General features: G+C 42.2%; 1 protein-coding gene and 1 long non-coding RNA gene across 17 annotated transcripts in view; one reads left to right on the forward strand and one right to left on the reverse strand.

The window, feature by feature from the left end:
- LOC113593653 (uncharacterized) overlaps positions 1 to 14,466 on the reverse strand; it is a 70,689-nt gene extending 56,223 nt beyond the window's left edge. For 2 of the 4 annotated variants that reach the window (XR_008291147.1, XR_008291146.1), the window contains exons 1-2: positions 14,126 to 14,466; positions 9,912 to 10,053 (exon numbers count right to left, since the gene is read on the reverse strand). This is a non-coding gene — a long non-coding RNA (uncharacterized LOC113593653). The remainder of the gene's footprint in view (positions 1 to 9,911; positions 10,054 to 14,125) is intronic. The other 2 variants (XR_008291145.1, XR_003413931.2) reach the window with 1 other exon arrangement.
- Positions 1 to 27,738, forward strand: part of MOB3B (MOB kinase activator 3B) — a 219,270-nt gene that overhangs the window by 58,414 nt on the left and 133,118 nt on the right. For 10 of the 13 annotated variants that reach the window (XM_053205019.1, XM_053205016.1, XM_053205015.1 and 7 more), the window contains one exon: positions 19,554 to 20,176. In XM_053205019.1, the coding sequence (XP_053060994.1) occupies positions 19,759 to 20,176 (418 nt within the window). In that variant the 5' untranslated portion in view covers positions 19,554 to 19,758. Of the gene's footprint in view, positions 1 to 1,728; positions 1,859 to 19,553; positions 20,177 to 27,738 lie in introns of all 13 variants that reach the window. The other 3 variants (XM_053205020.1, XM_053205017.1, XM_053205018.1) reach the window with 1 other exon arrangement.

Consider the following 27,738-nt stretch of genomic DNA (forward strand, 5'->3'; position numbering starts at 1 on the left):
ACTCTTCTCCAACTTCAAAAGAAAATGGGGAGGGAGCTGGTGGCAGCCTGGAAGAGAGCCCTCAGATTGTGACTCAGGTCGAACCCCAAGTGAAAGACAGAGGAGAGGAAGGAAGATGGAGTAGAAGCATTCTAGGGTGTTTGGCAAGGCTGTGGGAGAGTCCTTGAGCCAAAGACACCTGTCAGGTGAATTTTTCATCTCCCAGGAACAAGCTTGCCTTATAGTACCCTTGCCATGATCAGCCACTGACTAGGAGTAGATTGTGGGAATCGTGGCTTTGGCACAAAAGTAGAAATGGATTTCAGAGCACAGCAGCTGCGACTATTGGCCAGTTATGCTCCTTATGTGAGGTGTATCCTCAGAGCAACCACACTGGGTGGAGAACTTTCCAGGAAGAGGGAACAGTGATTGCAAAGGGTCTTGTTATGGGTTGAATGATGTCTCTCCCAAATTCATATATAGAAGTCCTAAGCCCTAGTACCTCAGAACGTGACCTAATTTGGAAATAGGGCCATTTCAGTCATAATCAGTTAAGATGAGGTCATACTGGAGTAGGATGGGCCCCTAATCCATTAAGACTGATGTCTTCTTAAAAAGGGGAAGTTTAGAGACAGACACACACACAGCAAGAACACCATGTGAAGATAAAGTCAGAGACTGAGGTGATGTGTCTGCAGGCCAAGGAACATCGAAGATTGCTAGCAAAATGCCAGAAGCAAGGAGAGAGGCATAGAATAGATCCTTCCATAGCTCCTTCAAAAGGAGCACAGCTATGCTAACACCTTGATTTTAGACTTCTAGCTTCCAAAACCATGAGACAATAAGTTTCTGTTATTTAAGCCATCCAGTCTGTGGTACTTTGTTATGGCAGCCCTAGCAACCTAATGCAGCCCTGAAATGATAGTGAACTTGGTGTGTTATAGAAACATCAAGGCCAACGTGGATAGAGCAGGTAAGTAAGAGGAAGAATTATAGACGAAGGAAAAGTATCCAGAGACCAGATCTGTAAATTATGTCTTTGTGAACCAACATAGCAAATTTGGTTTTATAGCGACTGTAATGGGAAGACTTTACAGAGCTTAGAGACCGGAGTGAAGGGAAAGAGGAGAGTAGAACAGTCTCTCTTCTTTCTCTCACTCATTGTGTATATTTTGCCCTTTGCTTTTGTTTGTTTGCCTGGAGCAACTAGGTAACTCGAGTTGCTAGTTTTGGAGATGGGAACAGTGGATACAGAGCTTGCGTGGAATTTACAGGAATGGAAATTTGGATGTTTGACATGTTTAGAAGTTTCACACTGTTTTGCAACTTGCTTTTTAAGTTTTGTGGACTAATCTTTCCATCTCAATACAAAATTTTGATCTCATTATATTTTGAGGGCTGCCTAATGTTTCTCATATGGATATACCACTCTTGATTGAACTAGCTCCCCCTGAATGGACTTTTGGGTTGTTTTCCTTTTTTGTGTGCAATTGCAAATACTGATGCTTAAAAGCCACATTATTTACTCTTACTGCATAACAAAATACTCCAAAATTTGGTGGCTCAAAAACAACAACATATATTGTCTTTCAGTTTCTTTGGGTCAAGAATCAGGGCACAGCTTAGCTGGGTTCTCCAATTCAGGATCTCTCACAAGGCTGTAACCAAAGGGTAAGCTGGGGCTGCGGTTATCTGAAGGGTGGAATGTGGAAGGATCTCCTCCTAAGCTTACTCAATGGTTGTTGGAAGGTTTCAGTTCTTGGTGGACAGTTGGTCTGAGAGCCTTCATTCTGACTACTGACTGGAAGACACCTTCAGTTCCTTGTCATGTGGACTTCCTCAAAGAAGAGCTCACCACATGGCAGCTGGCTTCGTCAAAGTGAGCAGGCAAGAGAGAGTGAAAGAATATGAAAGCAAGACAAATCAATCTTCTATAACCTAATCTCAGAAGTGCTCCCCATCTCTCTTGCCAAGTCTTATTCTCTAGAAGTAAATCACTAGGTCCAGCCCTTACTCAGACAGAGGGGATGATTCAAGAGGCATAGATATCAGGAGGCAGAAATCATTGGGGACCCTCCTAGCAATCTACTTGTCACAATAGTCCACTACATGTGTCCTTTGATAGATTGTTAAGGTGGGTTTGCTAAGGGAAACGTTACGCGTATTTTAAATTTTCAAGTGTGACATGAGATTTCTTTTTAAAAGCTTTGCTCCAGATTTCAAGGCGCATTTTGAAAGGACTGTTTGCTATTTCCTAAGAAGGAGAGATTGTAGATCCTCAAAGGGGCTTTGGCAGATTTTGTCATGAGCATCTCTTCCCTTGCTGTCTTCTTTTTCTTGCCTCTCCAAAATTTCCCAGAACAGGAAATAACTGCGGGTCTTGTAACAGAAAGAATAGAAAGGTTCTAACCAGCAGGTACATGCCATCCCCATCATCATGGCACCTAGTCTAGGGTATGCAGACCTGGGTTGTGCCATTAAAAAAAAAAATGTCATTGCCTTAACTCATTTCCTGGCTTGGGTGAGGTGTTTCCAGCCAGCCTTGGTGAGGAGGATGAAAAAGTAATATCAGAGAGAGGTAGGTTGGGCTGATGAGGTCTAGGGAAAATCCACTTGAATCATTTCTTCTAAATCTTCAGTCCTCAGGAGTTTCTGGTAGGCCATGGAATAATGAGGTGTATGTTTATTTCTTTATTAGTCAGAAAGCACCTTTACTTACAAGGACCTGCTTATGTTTACTGGGATATGGTTGGAGGAAATGCAGATTATCATTAGAATTACTTTGTCTCCCTCCCACACAATTTGAGGTGGCTTTAGAAAATTAAATACATCCTAAAGCTAGACTATTATAAAAATGAAAGGATTGGTCTTCCAAGAGTCTGTGGCTGCAATCAGGTCAGGTGCCTAGCTGGAAAGCTCAGGCTGTGTTGGCATCTTACCAAATGGATGCCAGGATGCCTTCCTCTTGTGAACAAGGTGGGGTTAGGGGGAACTGGAGTAAGATGATGATGTTGAGGGATCATGTTGATGGAGGCCATCATCTACTTTTCCAGTTTGTGGCTAGCCCTTTGGGTGGAGAAGGATCTGGAATTCCCTTTACTCTGCCCCCATTTTCCACCTTCTGGTCCCCGTGTTGCCCCGAGAAGCCACAGGGTCCTCTCTGATACGGATCAGTTTAGGGACCTCACTCTCAGGGCAGCATTTCCATCTCGGCTTGTGATGCCAGCATGGAAAGCTTTGCTTACTGGAAATGTTGAAGGTCAAGGCCCTGCCTCCTTCCTGTCTGGGCCCTCCTGCAAGCCTAGTGCTGAGAGAGCGAGTGAGCGAGCGAGGCTTGCCGAAGGTGGAATGACTCCGTGTCCCAGCACGACCTCGCATTCCGCCTCTGCTCTCCCCCAGACGCCTTCACAGGTTGTGCTCACGTTTCACAAGATTACTTCACTAGATGAGAAAAACGTGTATTCTGTGCAGGACAGCTAGCCCAGTGGTGGGGATTGCATTCCCTACAGAAAAGAGAATCTGACTGTAGTACCCTTTCAAAACTGAAATAAATCAGGGCTCCTTGGCTCCACTGGCTTGGTCTGTTGGTTTTTGTCTTTTTCTAGAAGCCACGGTGGGTTAGGGAAAATTAGGGGAGACCAAACAAGGATCAGCTCACTATATAATCACTCACAATCTCTGGAGTGGGGAAACAGCCATCTTGTGATTTAAAATATAAATATTTGCAAATGATTGTATCTTGATCAGTTATATAAAAATCTGCATTTGACATGTGCTAAAGTGGCTGTTAGATTTTCTTCTTTTTTTTTTTTAATATGACAGCTTTGTCTTTGTGGAACTCTGAATTTTTCAGTCTTCAACTATATTAAGCCTTTGAATTTTTTTTAATTGACTAAAGTTGGTGGAAGCAATGTTTGTAGTTTTGCTTATCAGAGTTTTTATAGATTCTTACACCACCTTCTTCCAAAAGGAATTTGAGTCATCTGGCACTTATATAAAATCAAACACTAATAAAACTCAGTGAGTTGCCTTTTTTTTTCTTTTAAAGAATAAAATGCAGTTAGAAGGAAATAGAGTAGGAGGTAGTAGCAAACACCTGTTTTGATCTCTTGCTGGGTGGGTGTTGTTTTCCTAGGAATGGTCACTGTGCTTCTGTTTTTCCTCCTCTCTCTTAGAGCAAAGAGGAAATCTCTTATGGAGGCTTCTCAATAGACATATTGATGAATGTAGAATCTTAAATGAAAAGGAAGTCAGTGGATGTGGCTTCCTGGACTCTGTGCTTGGACCAGAAATAAAGTGAGTCCTCACCACAGGGGCTTGGCTCAGCCCAGTGCCTGCGGCCACAGTTGTTTTCCATGGCTTTACTTGAGCAGTTCACTTCTCTGGGCAAAAGTTCTCCATGCCTTTGGAAGGTTTATAGGCTTCCCCCCACCCCCCACCCCCTCTAGCTTTTATTGTTTTTAAGAAGAGTGGGCCACCCTCACTTGTCATTAAAGAATAGTGTGGGGGAAAATAAATACAACTATCCAAAGAATAAAAACAGGAAGAACAAAAACCACTCCCCTAAATGAATGAAAAAATTACCCCCATCCCACTTTTGTGTGGTAACTGTTTCCATGCAAGGTTGATTTAGAAACTATGAGAAGGTTTTTTCTCTTTGATTTTTGGTTGTCTATTTTTAACATTTCTGGCAAGTCTACACATTGTGCTTACATAAGAAAATCAGAATGGAGATATTTGGTATTTAAAAAAGCACCCATTGACTCAGGATGAGTTTTCTGGCACTGCTGTGAGAAGAGCTCAAATAATAGGCATAAATGTCTAATCAGCACAGGCTTGCCCGCCAACTTCTCCCTCTGGGCCCTGGAAACACTTCCTGAATCAAGCCCCTGCCCTCCAGAAAGTCTCCCCTGCCTGGTGGCAGGAGGGAGGTGCAGAGCATTAGCTCTGATGAGGGAAAGCCTGCTGTTCCTGGCAGCCAGGGCATGGCTAAGGTGGATCAGCCTTTTCACTAATCATGGACGATTGCAGAGTACCTCCAGGGTGGCCGACCCACTGTTAGCCTCTCTCCACCCACTGCCTCATTTTGTCACCATCACAAGCCTGCCAGGTGAAATCCACTAGGAGTGTTTTTCTAAGAGAGGGAAAGCAGAAAGCCTAGAGTTTTCTGTCCAGAAGGGACGGGACACACATGAATGAGTGCGTTCAAGAAAGCAGTGTTAATGATAAGAATTAAAAGCCAGTGCTTATGACAGACCTATTTGTGCCTGGTGCTCTGTTACATGCTTTATTTGGATAATGGCATTTCAATCTATTAGAAATACTATGTGATAGAGAATTAATTCTATCCCCTTTTAAAGAAGAGGAAACTGAAGTTTAGCAATGTTGCACAAGCTCAGGAGTCCACAGTGCTGAAAATGATAGATGTGGGAGTCAACCCAGGCTGTCTGATAGCACACTCATTTACTTAACCACCAGCCTGTATAATAGAGGGGCCCATAGACACAGGCAGGGTGTGGTTAACTGGACCAGGCTTTCCATTGGTGGTGTAGCTGGTGGACCAGTCAGGGAAAGGGCCACCCTCTCTATTTCCACTGTGATTCAGGTAAGCCTTCCTTCTTCCTAAGGACTTTTTCTGTCACTTTACTGCTGGACATTCATCTTTCCAGATGGCCACATTTCTCCCCTGACCATTCTCCTCAGTAAATGAGTTTTGGCCCAGGGACTCCTGGAGAGGCTAGGTCTGGTGTGTCAAACTCCCTGTCCTAGGGAGTTCTTAAACGTTGGAATGCATCAGAGTCCATACATCTGAAGGTGAGGGGCAGGACCTTAGCGTCTGCATTTTGAACAAACATCCAGGTGATTTTGGTCTTCTGTCATTTATGATGGTCCCTAGGAGGTCCAGGGGGAACTTGATAGTCAGTGGACAGATGGCTCTGGGTGAGTAGGGGGTGTATTTTTTTTCTTCAGCAACCATTCACCTTCTACCAGAGACCCCAGAGCTCTAGAGGGGAGAAAGAACAAACGGGAGGCGGTGCTGGGGGAAGAGTGTTGAACTCAAGCAGAGTGAGTGGAACTCATAAATATTTGTTGAGAAGCAACAAGTGGAACTTGTTAAGTGGAACTTAATAAGAATGAGTATAAACCAAGCCAGATTAGGGAAGGGTCAGGAGGGAAGGTAAAGAGGTGGGTTGAAACTTCACCTGAGTGATGGCTTGTGTTTGAAGTCTGATTTGATGGAAACTCAGGGGCTCCCAGATGGGTGGGTGGGCCCTGACCATAGGTGGGTCAGAAGGGGAGGAGAGCATGAGAATCACAAATGATTCAGACTGTTTTGGTGCAGTGGAAGGGTTAAATATTCAGAGCTTTGTAGCAAAGGGGAGACAGGGTCACCTCCTAACAGTGTGGTCAGGAGAGCCGGCCTGGAGGTGGTAGCAGATGTCTAGGCCTTAAAAACTGAAGAAGGATGATGGCAGGCGGGCCAGCCGAGGAAAGGCCAGGGCAGAGATTTAGTCACTGACAGGTGCAGTGGCCATTAGCGGCCTGGTGCACTGTCTGCTCTATAGAGCCAAACCTGAAGGTCCTCAGGGAGGTTTCTGTGCCTGTTGGGAGGGGTAGACTAAGAGTGAGTGTCCTTCTCCCTGCTTATACCACAGAAGAGAGAATTTTTATCTATTTTTCTATAATTGGGTTCCACATAAGGTTTTATTTGGGAGAAATGGCCTGTCTTGCTTAAAAAAATAAAAGCCTTAAAAACCACCTAAATCCACCACCGGGGGATTAAAATATAAATAAATAAATAAACAAACAAACAAACAAACAAACTTATATAATATATATAATATAATAATATAATAATTTGGGGGCCCTTTTGAAGGGTGCTTAGGTGTCAGCTTTGCTTAACCATTGAAGAGACTCATGGCTTTGTGAAAAGAACACTGGCCTCAGGGTTCAGACTTTGCTTTTAGCCCTAGACTGTTCTAACTGTGGTTCTCACCTCACTTTTCTGGATATGAGGCATGTCTGTTTCTGTTTTTGTATTTAATACATTAAGAGGTTGCATTGAACACACACACATATAATCTAAATAATAATAAATAATATCTAATAAAATGTAAAAAAAAAAGAAGTTGAATTAAGTGATTTTTGAGGGTTCTTCCTGCTGTAAAATCATATCAGCAATGATCTTGCTTACAAGCCTCCTAACATACACACAGGTGGGTAGCAGGATCATACTTGAGGAAAGTGAATTCCTTGGTACTCTGCAGGATGGTGGGGACACAGGTAAGGGGCCACAATGCCTGCTGCCAGGACCCAGTGTGAAGGGGTACAAAGTGGACAAGGATGGATGTAACAGAGGCCTGGGGATGGACATCAAAGTCACAGAAGCAGAGTTTGCACCAAAGAAGGTAATAGGATACATTTTCTTCTTCCATTAGAAAAAAATTACCCAAGCTGATTGACCTCTTTTCTTCCCCATTATTTTTTCTTTGAGCTATATATTTTAAACTTACTTTTTAAACAAAGCACACAGGTAGAGATTTTTGTAACACTATGCAAAGATCTTTACAAAGATCTACCATGAATTTTTAAACATTCTTTTAAGGCTGGACATAGTTCCAAAGGACCTGACTTTTTTAGTGAATGCTGGAAAATGAAAACCTGTGAGCTGTTTAGATTGGCCTGGGGAACCACGTGTCCAGTGGCTGCTGCTGACCTTGTGTCAAGTATCTCTGTTTTCTGAAAAGCTTTCTTTTTTTGTTTGTTTTTTAATATGAAATTTATTGTCAAATTGGTTTCCATACAACACCCAGTGCTCGTTGATCATGCCATCCTGATTCCGGGAGCATTGCCCTCTCCACTGGAGAAACAACTGTTCATGGGTGCAGTATTTGATTAGCCATCACTTAGATACACAGTTCAACTGCAAAACTAATAACTTCTTATTTGTGCTGGGTCCTGTGTTAGGTACTCAAACTGCAGTAAAGTCTAGGGTGTGATCCCACCCTCACAGACTGATGGAGGGGCCAGACATGTGAGCTCAGGAGTATAGTGTGAGGTCAAGATATGTGTGTGTGCGAGAGAGGTATGTACAAGAGGCGGAAGTCACAGGACAATGATAATTGGCCTCTCCTTCTTTTTCCCCCTTCTTTCTCCACCTTTCTCCCCTTACTTTATACCAGAGGTTAAATTTAACTCAGAGAGAAATTTGTGCCAAATGTGTTTGGCAAAGAAGAGGCCTTATCTGGGTTGAAGTTTCTAGATTACCCATGGAGAACACTGGTGATATGTTCCTGAACAGTAGCCACATACAGCATGGGACTATAAAGTCTGCTGCTCACTGACTATTGGGGAAGGTTTATAAACACCTCACAGATGAGGGGGTACTCTGTTCTGAGCATTCTCACTCTTTTTTTTTTAAGTTTACCTATTGTGAGAGAGATAGCGTGTGCGTGCACACACATTCACATGAGCTGGGGAGGGGGGGAGAGAGGAGATAGAGATAACGCAGAGCCGGATGTGAGGCTCAGTCTCATGAACCAGGAGATCATGACCTGAGCTGAGATCAGGAGTTGGATGCTTAATCAACTGAGCCACCCAGGCACCCCAGGAAGTTTATTTTTAAGTGAATTTAGATGACTTCTTTTTAAAAATTTGTATTTTTTTTTTAAGTAAGCCCTATGCCCAACATGGGGCTGTGTGGCTTGAACTCACAATCCTAGACAAGGAGTCACGTGCTCTACCAACTGAGCGACCCAGGCCCCCTGAGCATTCTCTTTATGCCTGCAGCTGAACAGTAACTGAGACAGATGCTCCCTGTGACTGGGTTATCTCTCTTGTCTGAGAAAACCCTGGAGAAGACTATGTGCCTGGTATGTAGGCACAGACTTCCTGCAGATAAATTTTAAGTTGTATCTTGTATAGGGCTCTCCTTGAATTGATGTCGCAATGAGTCTCTACCAAAACCCAGCTACCTTTGCAAACCAGGCTGCACAACCTAATATTGGGGTCTCCAGGATGGCCCCCAATACACAAATAATGCCACTCTTCTCTACATGGCTTCTGAAGAAGTTAACACAACAACAACAAAAACAGATATCAGCTTACGGAAGCCAGAATGGAAGACAAATCTCTAGGTCTGTTAGCCAAATGAGCCTGCTAATACACCCCAGAGTTACTCACATTTTCCCATGCAGCACTGGAGAGAGCAGGCTTCCTCCATTCAGAAAGTTGGGGAAACCGCAAATAGCACACTCCTTGAAGGCAGGCAGCTCCCAAGAGCTGGATGAGCCAGCTGAGCATGCCCAATTGATACTGGTAAAATTTACCAATTAATTACTCCTTCCACTTCCCCTAGCCAACGTTAGTAAAAAGAGAAAGACCAATTGTGTACCTAGGGAAGATTCTTCCTCATAAAATCCAGAAGTGGGAGAACAGAACTCTGCTCCCAAATTTTCCAAGAGTTTATATATTTTAGGGTCAGATGCTCAGCTCTTACAAGAAAGAAGTCAAAGAACAGATCAGATTATGGTTGGGATCCCGCATGATCACGAAGCCACCTGAAACCTAACAAGTCTGGATTAATAAGTATAACACTTGACATTTGCCCATCTTTAGTACATTTTCCCACTTAGCCCCAAACACACTGTGATATTGATACTCCTGCCCTCATTGATTCAAAGAGAAATTGAAACACAGAGACAGTGTTTAACTGAGGAGGGTAACCAGTTGAGGGGTAGAGTTTGGACTCAAGACTGTATCTTTCTGACTGTAGAGGTAGGGTGTGGCACAGTCCTCCATGTGCCCATATCCTTTTCAATTACTTGTTTGATTCCATTTTACTTCAGACCTCTTTTTCAGTTGTGGAATGTTCAGACATGTAGAGAGGATGGCATCATTAATTATTTGTCTCAGTTTTATCTCTGTCTTACCCTCTATATCCATCTGTTTTCACCAAGGCCAGTTGAAAAGCCCACAGGTAGATGGTTGTCTTTTCTCTCTTGAGAGTTTCTGAGGGTGCAGTTGAATCCTCCAGCAGGATCACTCTAGCAGAGGTCACAGCTGAGTTGTAATCTGATGTGTTGTATTAAATGTAAAGCATTTTGAAGGTAAAATGAGGAGCTTTAATACTCAGTTCTCAAAAGTGAAGGATTACTGGGAAGGCAGGACGGATATAATTTGCCCTAATAATGCACTAGATTGTATTATATGCAGAAACACTGGAGCTATCTTACAGTATTGAGCTAACCAGGCTATAGATGTAGGAGAATATTGATGTATCATCAAATCACTTAGATTACTATTTCTTTTTGCCTGAGAATCAGAAGTCTATCCAAATTGAGCAAGAAGGAAGCATTTGATTTGTTTCCTCTTATGCAGGGCTCCCATCATCCCTATTCCCTTGCCCTGTTTCTTACTCATAAACACATATTTGAATGGAATCATTTTCCCTGACTTCATGAAATTTCTTCATGTTCTGTCATCAGTTGTGGTTCTCATTGTCATTAGTCCCTGTGCCCATACTGCATAATGATTTTCCATTGATGAAGTGATTTCACTATCTCTTTAATTTTTACAGTAATCTTGAGAGATAAGTGCTGTTATCTTTAAAGCAAAACTGAGGCTAAAAAAGGGTGTCTTGTCCAAAGACATAGCTAGTCAGAGTCATTGCCAGTCAGAATCAGCTCTTCTGAATCTAAACCACAAAGGTTCAAGAAATACAAGGCTTTGGTAGTGGCACATGACCAGGTACATAGGGCTAAGTATTTGTTTCTCCCATCCCTTTCCCTAACCTAGAAAGTTCCTCTGTTAGAGGAAATTGCCCTAGGAGTTCCTCTGTTTTTGTTTTGTTTATTTGTTGTTTGTTTTTCATTTTGTTGTTGTTGTTGTTGTTGTTGTGAACTACCCAAAATGTCTAGAGAAGCAGTCTTAATTAAAGTTAGAATTTTGGAGTCAGCGTGCCTACTTACAAGTTCTATGACCTGAGACAAAGTTTTAATCTCACTGTGTCTCAAGTTTCTCTAAGTGTAAAACGCGGATAATAATAATACCTAACTCATAGAACTGTTAAAAAAATTAAAATAGATTGCAAAATAAATATTAGTTATTGTTACTGTTACATAGTTAGGTCGAATAGAATTTTAAGCATTCTAAGATCTATCTTAGAAGCTGTTTGGCCTCTCAAGAATCTGACTCTCTGTTAAAACTAGCATCATAATATGATTCAAAGGATGATGATGGTAATCGCAGACCAGATTACTCAGTGCTTACTGTGTTCCAAACATTTTACATATGCCCTTTCAAATGATCAGCAACCTGTAGATGCTGTGCTCTTAGCTATTGAGTTATATTGCTCTAAATCTTGCCTGCAGTTGGTCTCACTTTTACCCATCTCCCCAAGCTAAAAATAGTATTGTTTGAAAATTAGAACTGTATTTTCCAATTTACAGTCTTCTAGCCCATTTTGTTCTCTCTGCTCCCCTTCAAAGATCTCTTGCAGTGGTCCCAGATGTCATACATAAGTTCCCATAGTTCCGGGTATAAAAATTTTCCAGATCCTGAGACTCAAATTCACTTAGCGTGGCTAAGAGTAAATAAGTCTGTTGACAGTTACAGGAACCAACTTCCTTGAATTTGTACATTTTTCCTTTAAAGGAAGACTTTTCCAAGAATGAATTGTCATACCCTGTCTCAAAGAGAAAGAAGGAAATGGTAATTGACAATGACCTTTATCCCAGTATCTGATAGGGGTTCTGAGTGACATCACACCAGCTGGTATTCACCTGTGCTTTAACAAGCAAAATCTATATTCTACTTGCCTTAATTTTTTTCTTTTTTGAGTTAAACAACAGAAATTTATTTCCCACAGTTCTGGAGGCTGGAAGTCCATTGCAGCATGGTTAGCTTCTGGTAAGAGCGCTCTTCCTGGTTTGCAGATGGCTGCCTTTTCGCTGTGTCCTCACACAGCGGAGAGAGTAAGCACTGGTGTTTCTTCCTCTTCATATAAAGGTACTAATTCCACCATTGTGCTCCACCCCCATAATCTCATCTAAACCTAATTACCTCCCAAAGGCCCCACCTCCTAATACCATCACATTGGGGGTCAGAGTTTCAGATATGAATTTTTGGGGCACACATTCAGTCCATAGCAGAAGCAGAATACAAATTAACAATATTTGAAATCAAAATAAGGTTATCATTGCAAGTCTTGTAGACATTTAAAGAATAATAAGGGAATATTATGAAACTTCATGTCAATAAATTCAACAAACAGATGAAATGGAAAACTTACTTAAAGGACACAACTTTCTGAAACTGGCACAAAATGGGTTAAAAAACTCTGAATAAAAATCTGAAAATGTAATTTAGTATACTATATGTTAAAAATTAAATTTAAAAATGAAAAAAAAACTGCCTTAATTTTTAAATTTCAGCTATTATAGTAGCTGTCATTCCCTCCTATCCCCCGTTTCCTTATTTTTACATGCCTTAGGTATTGGGTCCTCAAATCCTATGTCGATTTTTTTTTAACTAGAAATATTTTTAGCCAGTGCAAAGATCTGGAAATAATACCGCAAGTGGTTACTGAGTTGGAGTTTTTCTCCCCTTTAAAAAATTAATAAAATAATTAGGATGTCTTTCATAAATACTTAATGGGTCAACTGAGCATTTATCTTCTAATAATTTTACCTTCACTATTTTTTTTTTAACTGCCTCAGGATTGAATCCATTCTGTCCAAGGTTGGATCAAAGATTTGCCATCTTCCTCATTACTGGGAATCTGAGCCAATCTCTCCTGGGCTCCAGAAGGCCTATATTTAGGAGAATGTTATTCCCTTTAAGAAAACATTTTTTTTAAGTCTGTCTTTTCTTCAGCAGAACCTAAAAATGTCATGAATTAAACCACACCAAATAAATCCTACCCACTTTTATCCTTCTACCCTTTTCACTTTTTCTCCCCACCAAGCATCCTCTTCTGAATGGTGACGTCACTATGTCTGTGAGTGAATGGTGAACCATTACAGGTCTCTGCTGTAGCCACCCATACATTGATCGATCACTGCTGTTGCTGTCATTGTGGTGCACAAGGTTGCATGTGATGTTTTCCTCTTCAGAACATTTACTCCCATTTCTAATGGTAGAATGTCTGTGCTGGTGACTGAATAAATAAGTGACTGAACCAATAAGAGGGTAACTTAAATGTTGATGCTGAAGAGGGAGGAAATGTCAGAAATGACAGGGAGGGTCGTGTGACAGACTTCCATAGGGCTGTACCTGCTTATACTGACTTCATATGGTTCAGAAATAGCATGGCCATTTGGAAACTCGGAAATCATGCATGTCTTTGAAGATTAAAATGAGGCAAGTGTGTTTCTCCCAACTAATCTAAAATGCAATGATATGGTGGCTTGAAGTTGGGGAGGTATATTAGTTGGGGGAAGAAAACAACAACAGAGCTGCTTCTCAGACAGGAATCTCTCTGATTTTGGGCTGCCTTGTGAGCAAAGACAGCACTTATTGAGTAGGCAGAAATAAAATGGTACAAAAAGGTTGATGGAATCACATTTTTAGGCGTGTCTGTTATTGGAGCCTAGGAAGGTCAGATGATACTCATTTCATTCACACACTCCTTTAAAGTAAAAACCTTAAGTACTTTTATTCCGTTTCTGGGGTGTCATAAAAGAGTTCCATGTACTATTCCAGTCATAAAGAGAAAAATGGTGGAAAGATGAGAGATCAAGCTAGTCATTCTTCAATTCTGGAGAGCTGGAATTTTTAGGTAACACATGGGAAAAGAGCAGTCCATTTGAGAGAGAAGTTGGACAGATGTCTTTATCTTTCAGGAGAGAATGCTTCAGAGCGGCCCAGCAGCTGGTAATGTCAGACCTCAGTGAGTTGACACTGAGCTTACAGATAGAGGTGGCGTCCCCAAAAAACTACAGTGCAGGAGGTTCAATTTGTTTTTACTTCCATGATTTCACTTTGATGCAAAGGGTTTTTCATTTACTGTCACCTCTTTGTTCATTCAGCAAATATTCAGTGAAGTTGGCTATGTGCCAGGCACCATCCAAGCTCCTGGGACCCCAGCAATGAAAATGACATGAAACCTCCTTCATGTGGGGCACTTCTGGGGCATTTCCCTTACCTTCCTATGGTGAATCGCCCTGCCGGCTGGTCCTGCCAGGAGTCCTCCATCCTGTAGATGAGATAGTGAACTTCTTTCCCCGAACTAATACCAGCTTTGGTTTCTCTCCTTTCTGTCCTGCCCACCCTTCTGTACTACCAACATCTCTTTAGAGGTGGTCACACCTAGAAAGATGGATCTCTCCAGAGTGAATGGGAGAATTGCTTCATTTCTTCCTCATCCTGGCAAGGACACTTTGAATTTTCAACTAATAAGGCAGAAGACATCAAGAGGAAAAGAAAAATAAGAACTTTCCTTGCCAGTGTTGCTTAGTTACCTTGTCAACATTCCCTTGCAGGCTGGCCGAATTCTCTGTGCATATTTTTATAGTGCACATGTTTTATTGCTATAATTGATCTATTAAGCAGAAAATATGGAGAACACATGGAGCTCCTGTCAATTTTATGCTGTTTATTTGGGTTTCCATTTTTCTCTTTCCATGAGACCTCACTCTTCAGTACCCTTTGCATTCCTAACTGGAATAATCCTGTGAAGAAGTCACATCACTATCCATGTTGATGCATTTCACTTTGTAGCTTAAAAAGCAAAAGCTGATAAACTAACCTCAAACTAGACAGCAAATTGTGGAATTTTCAAAGGCAGACACCAAGTTTTCATCAGCTCTGGGTCCCTGGTGCCTAGCTTCGAGTCTGGCACATACAAAGTCTTTCATAAATGTCCATTGATTGAATGAGCAGTTGGCTTCAGATATTTATTGAGAACCAGCATTGTAGTAGACACTATTCATAGCATAAAATTTTATTATAGTTCTACCCAGGGGGCAAAACTTATGACTTGTTCTTTCCTTTCTGGAGACTGGACAAGGACAGAGAATAACAACCGTGTTGTTGCTAGTGTTACATTTTCTTTAGCCAAAGAAGCATTTCTGCGTGAGGCTGCAGCAGCCATTAGCAGCAGCCCCATTCCATCTGGCATTTATGGAAAGTTATTTACTGGGAACCTTCTGGGTTCTGGGCGCTGTGCTCTCCAAATCAATTCAGAACAATAGACCTGGTCATTGTCACCATCAGGCATTTGTATTCAAAACAGTGAGTTTCTCCTCATTCTTCTTACACACACACACACACACACACACACACACACAGCTACAAACACACGCATACACATACACCCCTGAAGACTATGTTTATGAAGCAAACTGTCCACAAAACAACAAATGGAAGTATATTTAGTTGTCCCTTTACCAGGCTAGTCAGGCAGCCCTCCTACCCAGTGCTCCTCAAAGTACATACTTCTGAGATTTTGTTAAAGTGCACATTTAGATATACCAGGTCTGGGGTGAGACCTGAGCGCCTACATTTCTAGCAAGCTCTCATAGTGACCTAAGGTGTAATCTGTGGGCTGTAGAGTTAGCATCACCAGGGAGTTTGTTAGAAATGCAGATGCTTAGGCATCACCCCAGACCTACTGGATCTGAACCTGCATTTTAACACGATCCCACCTTAACATTTGAGAAACACTGCTCCAACCATTTAATAAGCCCACTGTTTAAATTATGGGCAGGGGTCCTGATGGGGCTTGGGGTTGGAAAGTAAGTCCAGGTGGATTTCCTGTTCCCTTTTTCATTTCAAACTTCTGGGTATCTTCCACAATATAGCATTTGACACTCAAAGACACAGATGCCTGTTTGTTCATCCATTCAGTTAAATGATGAAATTGTTATTGCCCATCCTGGATGGCCAGTGTCGTTAAACATGGGGACTTGCCTATCAGCTCTTTGCATTTCCAGGGAGCTTCATTCTAGATGAAAAAGTTTGAGCAAAAGAGACATCGTAATGTTTGAGCATGGCAGAATGTTTAATGCATTTGGAATGAGGACTGGAGGAGTCAGAGTTTCTGTTTCCTTATCTGTAAAATGGAGATAAAAAAATACCATCTGTTCTAGCTTTCTTTATAGTCTTGTGAGGAGCTTTGAAATCTACATGTGAAGGAGCTTTGAAAACATAAAAGTGTTCATGAGATTTCAAAACAGTTTTAGTGAGAAAAAAAATCATCTATGTTTTAGTGCTGGGGAGTTCTGGGTTCAAAATTTAGCCTTACTTTCTACTAATTTTGTGATTTTTGCCAAATTACTTCATCTAGCTGAGCCTCAATTTCTTTTTCTCTTAAATGGTCATAAAAACATCCACCATGTAAGACTATAGTGGGGATTAAAATGTTAATAATTGGGGCACCTGGGTGGCTCGGTCCCTTGAGCCTCTGGCTCTTGACTTCCGCTCAGGTCATGAGCTCGTGGTTCATGGTTTCAAGCCCCACACCGGGGTCTGTGCTGACCAACGCAGAGCCTGCTTGGGATTCTCTCTCTCTGCCCCTCCCCCGACTCATGCATGTGCTCGCGCGCGCGCTCTCTCTCTCTCTCTCTCTCTCTCAAAAATAAAATAAACATTAAAAAAATAAAAAGTAAAATGTTGATAATACATGTAAAGGATCTGGTACATAGTAGAGTTTAATAAATGGTGGCCAGTAGTGGCACATTAAGGGACTTGGTTGAGACATAATCCTCCAAAGATGATTGTTTTCCCCTTCAGTCAGCCTTTTACATTGAGGCAAAAAGAAAGAGTGACTTTAAAGCTGGTTGAAGGTCTGAATAAATACCCATGTGGTTCAAGAGACTGATGTCTTGATGTTCATTATCTAAGTATCTCTGGAAGAAAAATCTCCAAACTTCATGAGATTTTAATATTTACTGAAATATTTGTGAGTACCAGCCACACTGCAGGGTTTTGTGACAAGGATTTGCTATGATTATTCTGTCTCATTCACACACTCTCATCAGAATGGAGGCTCTTTTGATGGTGTGCACAGGAGACTGGCAGTGTATGCAGGAAGGTTTCCCATTGGTGTCCATGCAAGCAGATACTCCAGGCCCCAGGGAAACAGCCAAACAAGTGATACTGAGGGTCATGTAAGGTGATGCAAGAAGACTGTTCTGAGGTCCATGGTAACTGACAGCATCCTCATCGTCAGAACAGCAGAACAGCAAGTTCTTATTTGCTGGAGACACGAGGAGGCGGCTGATGGATGATTGCTGCTTTTTTGTCAGCAACTAAGCATTTGTGATACAGAGGAACTATTGTCTATTTTAAAAGAGGAAAAAAAAACCCAACCGCACCATCCTTTCTCCATCTTCCCAACTTCCAGCTCGTATTTTTATTCTGGAAAAGCACTTTTAGTGCCCTCAGTTTTCTCACACCTCTTTCCAGGTAGAGCCAGCCTTTGGGAAGGTATTCTTTTCAGGGAGAAAGATTGCTCCCTCCTCTCCCTAGGGTTGGCAGAGTTTGTGTGGTGGTATCCTTCGTGGTGATATTTTGAAGCACCCCAGACGTGTCATTTCACAGACAGTCTCAGGCAGAGAATGCCACGGGACCTGCCTTTGAACATGACTATCTTTGTTTGGGATGGGGAGGTGTGCTCAGCTCCATGTGAGGAGGAGAGAAAAAACAAAAACAAAAACGCCGCCCAAGTGTCATTTCAGTGAAAACCTAATTGGAAGAGGGTGAGATTGAGAGGGAGGAAGTGAGCAGACAGAGGCTGCAGAGAGTGGCCAGAGGAGGCATCATCTGAATGATCAGCAGTTCTGCGCAAAGAACAGTGTGTGAGAGGGAATACCAGTGTCTCAGGTGTTTTTGTTTTTATGTTTTTGCCTGAATAACTTTAGGTTGATTGCATCACCAAGCCATGCTTGAGTGTGGAATAGCAAAACCCCATCTAAGTAGGGAAAGTGCAGTTCAGTGAGATCATGCTCCAAGTTCATTTGCACAGATTCCATGATGGGCTCTTCTGAATCTGGCCACAGCTGTTGGCCCATTTTGCTAGGGCTTGACCCCTGAGTGGATCATTTATCTCCTTTATGTTTCCAAGCCACAGGACACCATCTTTACCTCCAGCCAGTCTATACTTGTGGTCTTTGGGGAATATGTGGATGGAGAGTCTGGGTATAGAGGTTTCATGAACAAGCAGGAGAGACAGGTTGAAGGGCATCACTTTTTAGAATAGGAGGCTATGTGGACAGAGCATTTGCTAGGAGTCAGGAAACTGGATTTTAATCCTACCTTTGCCTGTACTAGCTATGTTGTTAGGCAAGTAATTTTATCTCTTAGAGGCCCAGGTATAATAACTACTACACATCTACTATAAACCACACCAAAATTTTGTAAGGGTCAAATGAGATAGGGAAGAGAGCACTGAAAACCAAAGCTGCATTTTCCAAAATGATAGCCACTAGCTGCATGTGACTATTTGAATTTCAATTCATTAATATTCAATAAAATGAAAAGTTCAGTACCTCAGTCACACTAGCCACATTTCAAGTGCTCCATAGCCACATATGGCTGGTGAGTACCATATTAGACAACAAAGATATAGAACATTTGCGTTATCACAGAAAGTTTTATTGTACATCTCTGCCTCAGAACTCTAAGGTGTGATACCAAAGATGTAAAGGATGAAGTTAGAGGAGTGATAAATGCTGTCATAGTTGAGGATTCTTGGAAACAGACACAACCTGCTCAAGTTAGTTGAAGTAAAACGAGGGATTTATTCGGCAAATTCAGGGTAAACGTGTGGATCTCAAGAGCTGGAATCATAGCTAGGCTTCAAAAACAACTAGAAGCAATTCCTAGAAGCTTATCAGGAACTCAAGAAGCTACTCTCCTTCTCACTGTTTCTCTTTTTCTCTTGTCTTCCTTTCCCTGTAGCCACTTGTGCTGTGCTCTCTGTTTCTCTTTGTGTCAATGACTTTTTCCTTTCCTCTCCTTTTTCTTCCTCTCCCCCGCCCCCATTCTCCTTCCTTCCTCAATCTTCTCTCCTCCCTCCCCTCTCTGCAGACCAGCTTTCTTAACTGCACTGCATGTGGTCCAAATAGGGCTCAACCAGGCCCAGTTTTCATTGTTTCTCAGGGACAATGCCTAACAAAGGCTGGGTTCTGATCCCAGATTCCCAGGAGAGACATTAGCCAGTTTGGAATGATAGCCACCCCTGATCCAGTCAACTATATTTAGGAGGATGGGGTAGTGATTCTATGCTTCCTCAATAAAGGCAGTGGGGAGTAGGACAGATGCTGTAAAAAGGAGCATATATGGTATGGGGATGGGGCACTGACTAACATGTTCATGTTGACACCTTGGAGAGTTCATTACCCAATGACCACACAGGGAGGAGTTGCCAGAGATTTGACCAAGGCCATGAAGAAAAAGAGTTATTTGCGTGGTTTGAATCATCATCACAGATCCTTGGGGGATTGGCGTACCCTCAACATCCTTATACTTGGATGGAAGTCGGTACTGCCAGAGCAAGGTGGAAATCAGATCTAAGCGTTTGTCATTTCTTAAATGCAAACTGTGTACTAGTAAGACCCTTTTCTCTTCAGCCTTTAGGAAGAAACATGAGGTTCTCTTGGAAACTATTCAAGAGGAAGATGGAAGGGGCCGTTTAAAAGCGATTAAAACCTGCAGACCGCAAGACTGGGGCCAGAGGGCTGGCAGTGGAAAACCCTGCTGGGTTGTGACCTCTCACTGAAAAGTTCCAGGTGCCTTTTTGCTTCCTGCAAAAGAAAAGAAGAGAAGGAAAAGACCATGTCCATAGCCTTGAAGCAGGTGTTCAACAAGGACAAGACCTTCCGGCCCAAGAGGAAATTTGAACCCGGCACACAGAGGTTTGAGCTCCACAAACGGGCTCAGGCGTCCCTCAACTCAGGCGTGGACCTGAAGGCGGCCGTGCAGCTGCCCAGTGGGGAGGACCAGAACGACTGGGTGGCGGTGCACGTGGTGGACTTCTTCAATAGGATCAACCTCATCTATGGCACCATCTGTGAGTTCTGTACCGAGCAGACCTGCCCTGTGATGTCAGGGGGCCCCAAATATGAGTATCGCTGGCAGGATGACCTCAAGTACAAGAAGCCAACTGCCCTGCCAGCTCCCCAGTACATGAACCTCCTTATGGATTGGATCGAGGTCCAGATCAACAATGAGGACATATTTCCAACATGCGTGGGTAAGTCCATGACCAGCTTCTTGCTTATTTTGGTGCATCCCACCCAAGCTCAGAAAGTTTGCAGGGGCTTCTTCTAGGTCTGTCCTTGAATGCTGGGTGGCACCCTATCAGTGTTTCCCTAACATCCATCGTACTTGCAGTGTCTTTTTTCAGATCTAAGAACCTCCTTGAAATTAAAAAAAAAAAAAAACCATTTGTGGACTACTTACAATTATTTTGTGGACCTCAGCGGTATAGGTACCACATGCTAGAGAGCATTGCCTTGCTGAGATGTTAGATTTGATCTTGCTGGTTTCCTTAGGACTACATTCCAGACTCACCCAGTTAGCCATGTAGAATTTTCATTTTTTGGCTAATTAACTAAAGTTACATTAACTCTGGTGCATTTATTGGTATTCATCTCTCAGGTTAAGGAATCCCAGTGTGAGAATGCATGGATTTGTTTGGGTATCAAGCAAACAGGGGTTGGCATTCTGGGGAAATAAAAATCCTGGCATCTGTTCTTACCACTCCTGATCATTTGTTATTAATTCCAGGTTGTATTAGTAACTCTGGACCCATGTGTAGCTGCTAGACCCACTAGAACTTGAAATGCAAATGCTTTCATTTGTGTGGTGCTCTGAGCTATAAAACTCTTCAAGGGGAAGGACCAAACCTTATCTCCCTTTTATATTTCTTTATGCTGCTGATAATTGGATTTGCCATGCACCAACAGGCTGAATTTAAAGTTCAGGGGGTTTTTAGGCATCAGATTCAATAGGAATGAGCCACCTCCTATGTGTCTCCAGTGTCTAGCACAGTGCCCTGGAACTTTGTAGGCCCTCAGGAAATATTTGTGGAATGATTGAAAAAATACTTGTGCTCTTAGACAGTAGTATTAAAAAAGCTCTGAGATGGTTGGGATATAAAAGAAGCATTTGGAGCACATTGTTGAGATCACCTCTAGATGGGATGTGTGTATCCCCCCTGTGGTATATGGAAGTTGAGGTGGGGCGTATGGAAGTAATTAAGCTAAACCGGGGTGGGAGGGGAGTGCATAAATTGATTAGGGCGGTATGTGCATCTTGAAATATTCAGCACACACACCAATTTGCTCAGAATCACTGTATTGCCTTGACTTGCCCAGCTCTCTCATGCGCTTGCCCGATGCTGTCCCTTGCTAGGGAAGGAGGTGATGTGTGTGGTAATGCAAACTCCCTTGGCTCACCAGCACAGGAGGAAGAAGGCAAGGTTCAGAAACTCCCCTGGCCGTATCATAGGCACCTTGGAAGGGGTGGGAATTTCTTAGGTTCGTGGTTTTTGTACTTTCACTGGCTGGCAGAGGCTTCTTTTTTTTTGCTAGGAGGAGTTTTCCCAACTGCCAATTCTCTGTGCAGAACATGTGATAGCAATAAAGATAAATAAATTTGGGCAATGATACCTCCTCTTTGTCTTTCCCCTTCTGTTTCTACTCCTTGATGCTTTGAACTCTGGGCACTTCTGCTGTCTCTGGCAGCTGTGATTACCACATAGAGTTGGTGACCAGAAATAACATCACAGAACCATGGTGTGTTACTTGAGAGTAAGGAAGCTTCTGGCAGTCTGCTTGGAAACTAGGACATAATAGATGGTTATAGACTTTCCTTGGAGGAAATCAGCAGATGCCGCCATATCCCCTAGAGTAATAGACTTTGCTGTCTTTTTCCAGACATTTCGTTAGCCATTCAGTGGGCTTGCAGACCATGCTCACCTCATCAGAGTCCTCTGTTGGCTCCAGAGTACATTGGCGTCCTGAGAGATCTTAACAGGCGCACCATGGTTTTCTTTCTTTCTTTTTTTTTTTTTTTTTGCCCATGGAAAATAAGTTTGGGAACTGCTGAATGAAACCAGTTTCTTTACTGCAGGACTTTTAATATGCTAATGTGCATTATAATTCTCCAAGAAAGGAATACTTTAGTGTGTAGTATTTCCTAATTTGAATGTGTATCTTTTTTTCTTTTAATGAACACCATTAGCATCTTTTGAGAAATGTTTATCTATATAAGTTAGAGGGGTCAAACATTTGTTTGTATCAGAATTCTTTGGGCCTTCTGTTCAAAATACAAATTCTTTGCCCTTCCCCCTTAACAACTAAATTAGAATATCTTAGATGAGACCTAAGAATCTGCACTTTCAGTAAGCACCCACCTCTCCTCTCTTTAACCGCCCAGAATGCTTTGCATTCCCCCCAGAAACAGTCTATTTCTTACCTCTCTGGTTTTATCCTTCTTGTTTGGATGGAATCCCCCATCTTCTCTAACTAGTGAATTCTCACGCCTCTGTGAAGCTTTTCACCCATCAGAATGCAGGCTCCTTAAAATTACGGAATATGTTTTGTTCACTTGAATATTCTAGCACAAAGTCCTGTCTTGGTGCCTTATAAATTGTTGAGTGGATGGATGGGTGGATAGATGGATGGAAGAATGGAGTAAAAATGATCTTTACAAAGACCCAACATGTCTGTAGTGCTGGGGACCAAAAGTTAAATAGATCTGAATCCCTTTATCAGCATCCTTGGAATATCCTGCACCTTGCCTTCACAGAGTTTAGTTATCTCTTATTTTTCCAAGATGATATGTTAGGGGTCAGTAAAAACCACCACCATCTACCATCACCTCGAAGGTCTTCATCAGCATCCTGCTCACCTCTACTATTTGCCCTTGTATAATATTGTGCTATGTTTTGAAAAAAATTTATCTCTAGGAGCCACTTTCTCTGTTAGAATTCATTTCCTCTTCTTCCTCCCCCTGATTCCAGCCCACTTTTCTTCTTTTTGATCTTTGTACTGCGGTGAGTCATTATCATGGAAATGATCACGATGTCTGTCAGGATAAAGTAAAAGAAGAATTCTCTGCCAACAGCAGACCCTGGGTGGATGAGACATGGGGAGTTCTGCTTAGCATTACAGCTTTGAATCCCAGGCATATTTCTGTGTTCTTGCCTGGGAATTGGGAGGGGTTCAAACTTCACCTCCTCCCCACTGTGATCCAAGGAAATAGGACCGGAAAATACTGACAGATGTGAAGGCTTCACCCTCAGTTAGGTATTAAAGGATATAAACAGCTGTTGATCTCTACCATTGAAACATGAGGGAAAGAAAAGCTTTCATCGGTTCCTGGATCCTAGTTTAACTAGGATACCCAAACTATTTCGAAGTCGAGCTTTCTCAGTTGGGAGAATACCAAACAGATGTGGCTTCTTTGTGAACCAGAGTTTCTTTCACTCCCCCTCGATCCCCTTTAGCTTCCTTTGTTAAAAAGTCAACAGATGTCCCTGTTAAAGCTTCTAAGACAGCAGTAACTTCAGAAGCACAGGCCACCTCCTCCTCTTCCATTGTATCTCCTCAACCACTCTTAGAGATAACAACAGAAAAATAGCCACAGCCTTCTTTTTTATTCTGTTGCCTGTCTCGTTAACAATAATTTTTATGTTCTAGCCCCCAGCTTCTCTGTTCTTGTTATATAATAGGATGTAATATCTTAGTTCTGACACTAAGAAAAAAAGTGAGTGGAAAACTTAGAGCTCCTCCAACTCATGTTTTTAAAAAGTCTCTGAACAGGAGGAATAAGAACATTTAAAAATTAATTACATGATCTCACCTACCTTTATGGTTTATATTAGATGGGTGTCAGGGAAGGAAAGGGAGAGAGGCGAAGGAGGGGACTCACATCTACTGAGCCTGCCAAGTGCCACTGTTAATCTTTAATTCTTGCAATAACTCAGTTAATTAAATATTCCATTTTACCAGTGAGGATGCTGACATTTAAACAACTTAAGGGGCTTTCCCAAGGCTGTACAGCTAATATGTCATTTAGAAGTGAGAATTTGGGGGGGTGCCTGGGTGGTTTAGTCTGTTAAGGGTCCAACTCTTGATCTCAGTTCAAGTCTTGTTCTCACGGTCATGAGTTCAAGCCCCGCAGTGGGCTCTGTGCTGGGCGTGGAGCCTACTTAAAAAAAAGAAGAAGGAGAAGGGGAAAGGGAAGGAGAAGGAAGTCAGAGTTTGGGCTCAAGAGTAGACAAAAATCTATGTCCTTGTTTCCTACTACCATTCATAGTATGTATTATTATTTTGCAAGTTTTCCTTCACATGGCTAAAGATTTCTCAGTCAGTGGTTTTAGGAAGTTGTTTAGGATGGAGAAAATTTTAGAAACCCCAATTTTGTATTAACTTTTAAGGAAGTGATTTTTAGTTTTTGTTTTATTTTGTTTTTGTTTGTTCCTATTTAAAAAATCACCTCTGAAACGCCTTAAGTGTGTGCCCAAGCACTTTAACTGTTTCCATGTTCCATTCCAAGATTGGCGAAGGGATGACTTTGCCAATGCGTTTTGTGGGCCCACAATGACCTGTTACTGCCATTCATTCATTCATTCATTCATTCATTCAATAAATGTTTGTCAGGCACCTGCTCGGAAGCAAGCCCTATTTTAGGCACTAAGAGAGGAAAGCAGAGTTTATGTCCTTGAGCCTTTCCATAATGTCCAGAAGGTCTAGTTCCTCTGTAGGGTTTTCTGAAATGAGTAGTTTGCTCAGTGGTCAAGTGCACTGTGGGAATAGTCACATCCCTTTGGCAATCTTTCTCATGAGGCTGCAGCTGAGTTTCATTCTCTCTCAAAATATTGTGGCAGGAAACCTGAGACTATAAAAATGTCCATAGGGAGAACTTTTCAGACACTAGGTGTCAGGGAACTGAGTTTATAATTAGCCTTTCAATTTTAACTTATTTTTTATTGCATGGCTCCCGCATTTTTTTTGTTTTGATATAAATCTGTATAACACTGGAAAGACAGAATGTATATCAACAAAATATATTTACGATGTGGTAGGACTAGCACTGGACTTGTAGACAGAGACTTAAATTTATTCAACTGCTCTGCCATTACAAGGTGTTATGTGACATTGGTAGACACATAACTTCTGAGCTTACATTTCTGTTTGTAAACTGATGATTGTAATTCGATCTCACGGGACTGTTGTAAGGATTAAATGAGGCAGTGTGAGTAAAAACACAGAGCCCAGAGCCCTAATCACCCATAAGAGGTGCTGGAAAAAACAAATGTGTTCATTGCTTTTCTCTCTCTGCATACATTTCTGCATAACTAACAAAAAATCCTGGAGACCACTAGGTGGTTTCTGAACAGTATCCCTAGAAAAATAAAATAAATGCATTGTAAAAGACTCAACAAGATTTTTAAAAGTTAGCAGTCTTCATTGCTGAATCGCTCTGTGATGGGGTTGTAAATACTACAGGTTGTCATCTCTCAAAGACTTTGGGAAATTTCATTGGTTTTTAAGGAGCTAGGTCAAATCCTGGTTTGGGGATGAACATGTAACTATTTAGGGAAGAAGACATTTGGTTGTGTCTTCTTGCTTGGTTTTCAGAAGACTGAGTACTAAACCTGCCCATGTGCAGTGTGAAACCAGCCAACCTCAGCAGAGGGTGGGCACAGGTTAGCTGGAGAAGAGGGGAGATAGCCTACTAGTCACATCTAGGATCAGCTACTCATTAAAATCAGTGTTGGGCAAGGTTACCTGGATTTGATCTCTCAAGAGGATGGGGAACGGGTTCTCAGGCAGCTTAGTGCCAAGAATGGAGCCCCCATTCACAAGGTAGCCTTGTGAACTAGCAAGTTTTCCCAAGGCTCTGGAAACATGATTTGCCTTTGGGATCTGAGAAACTGTTTGGCTTTCTAAGAATTTGCAACATCTTGTGTCTGTGATATTCATACCCCAGAATCAACACCACCCTTGATTTCCCCCTGCCTGTTGCATCACATGTTAAATCCTCTCTGGAAAAAGTCCTAAGACAAACCCAATAGTCACAGCAAGGGATGTGAAAACAGACAGGGCCCTGCATCTGATACAAATTGTACAAGGTCCTTACTGATGGGAACTCCAAGGTTCTGCTCTTTTTTAAGAACTTGCCTCCTCTAGATTCTGATGCTACCCAAGTTTGTTCAGTTGTATATTCATGGAAGATATGCAGACACAGCTGAATCCACTCTTTCCTACCCCCACTGGCTACTGGAGAATTGATGGTCCATTGTGGATGGTCACAATTCCCTGCCTTGTTAATGCAATACTACAGTGGCTTGGTGGCTCAGTTAATGAGGACAGTGTTGAATAACCACCCCCACTTAACAAACCCCAAGAGATAGCTCCGAAAAATAGTGAGTGCTAAGAAGCAGAAAGGAAGAGAAGCAGATACAGGTAGCTCAGAGGGCCTGAAGACTGCCCTGTAAGGTAAGGCTAATCACCTGCTGTCCCAACCTGCACTGAATTCTCCATTACCAGTGCTATGTAATTTTAATGGGCCATATCTCAGGTGACAGGTTGTTACATCTCAGCATCAGCTGGGAAGGGAAAAGGGATATGTGATATTCAGTGGAAAACAGAGATGAAAAACAAAAGTTGTACTGGGGTGGGGGTGGGGCATCTGCAGCTTTAACTAGGTTGGTGATTGTAGACATGGTGTCCTTCCTTAGCCAACAAAGGCTGCACTGTGGAGGTCAGTGCTGCACGGGCCCACTCAGAGCCATGCTGTAAGGGATATGGAGTTGGAGGGAACAGTTGTACAAGCCACTTGAAGTGAGGAGGACACCCACATACTGGTTCTGGAATTCCCAACTGATTTCTAAAGAGAGCACAGGTTTACCTGAGTAGGGGCATCCGCACAGCCCTGACACCAGAGGCCTCCAGCTCTACCCTCCTGACCAGTGCTCTGAACTCCCTTTACGTAGGGTATAGATTCTTAAATAATGCCATTTTGAAGGGAGATAAAATGATGTGCCTGCCTCAGATCCCCATGTGTGGAGAATGATTCACTGGCTTTTCCTTTAAAATAACTTACAGGTCTAGGGGCATGTGTTGTCTTCTGGAGACAGGACCTTTTTTTGTCATTTTATCTTTAAAAACTCATGCTAAATGCATAGTCTTAAGTGATAATTCTATCCATGTTTTCCTTCACATAATCATTTTTTTCCATTAAGTTTTCTTCTAGTAGGATGGATGCTCTGGGAAAATGAGCCAGTTTGAAGCAGGGAGTAGGGGGGCAGTAAAAAGCAACAAAAGCATTAGTGTCTGTCAGACGTGACTTTGAATCCCAGTTATCAACTTTTACTAGCAGAATTTCAGTCTCTCTAAGCTTATTTTTTCATCTATAAAATACATCTAACAGTACCTACTTCTTGGGATTATTGAAGGTATTAAATAACATGCTACCTTTCAAACACTCTGCTCAGCGTCAGATATGCTTTAAATGTTAGTTCCCTCAGTATCACACAGTATCAATGTGATGAAATAGACTCATCAGGTAAATTGAGGTAAAAAAGAGCCTCGGATAAAAATCAAGCATTATAGGGGTGCCTGGATAGCTCAGTCGGTTAAGCGTCCGACTTCGGCTCAGGTCATGATATCGCGTTCATGGGTTCAAGCCCCGTGTCGGGCTCTGTGCTGACAGCTCAGAGTCTGGAGCCCGTTTCACATTCTGTGTCTTCCTCTCTCTCTACCCTTCCCCTGCTTGCGCTCTGTCTCTGTCTCTCAAAAA

This window comes from Acinonyx jubatus, chromosome D4, assembly GCF_027475565.1.
Source record: "Acinonyx jubatus isolate Ajub_Pintada_27869175 chromosome D4, VMU_Ajub_asm_v1.0, whole genome shotgun sequence".
Taxonomy (NCBI): Eukaryota; Metazoa; Chordata; class Mammalia; order Carnivora; family Felidae; genus Acinonyx; species Acinonyx jubatus.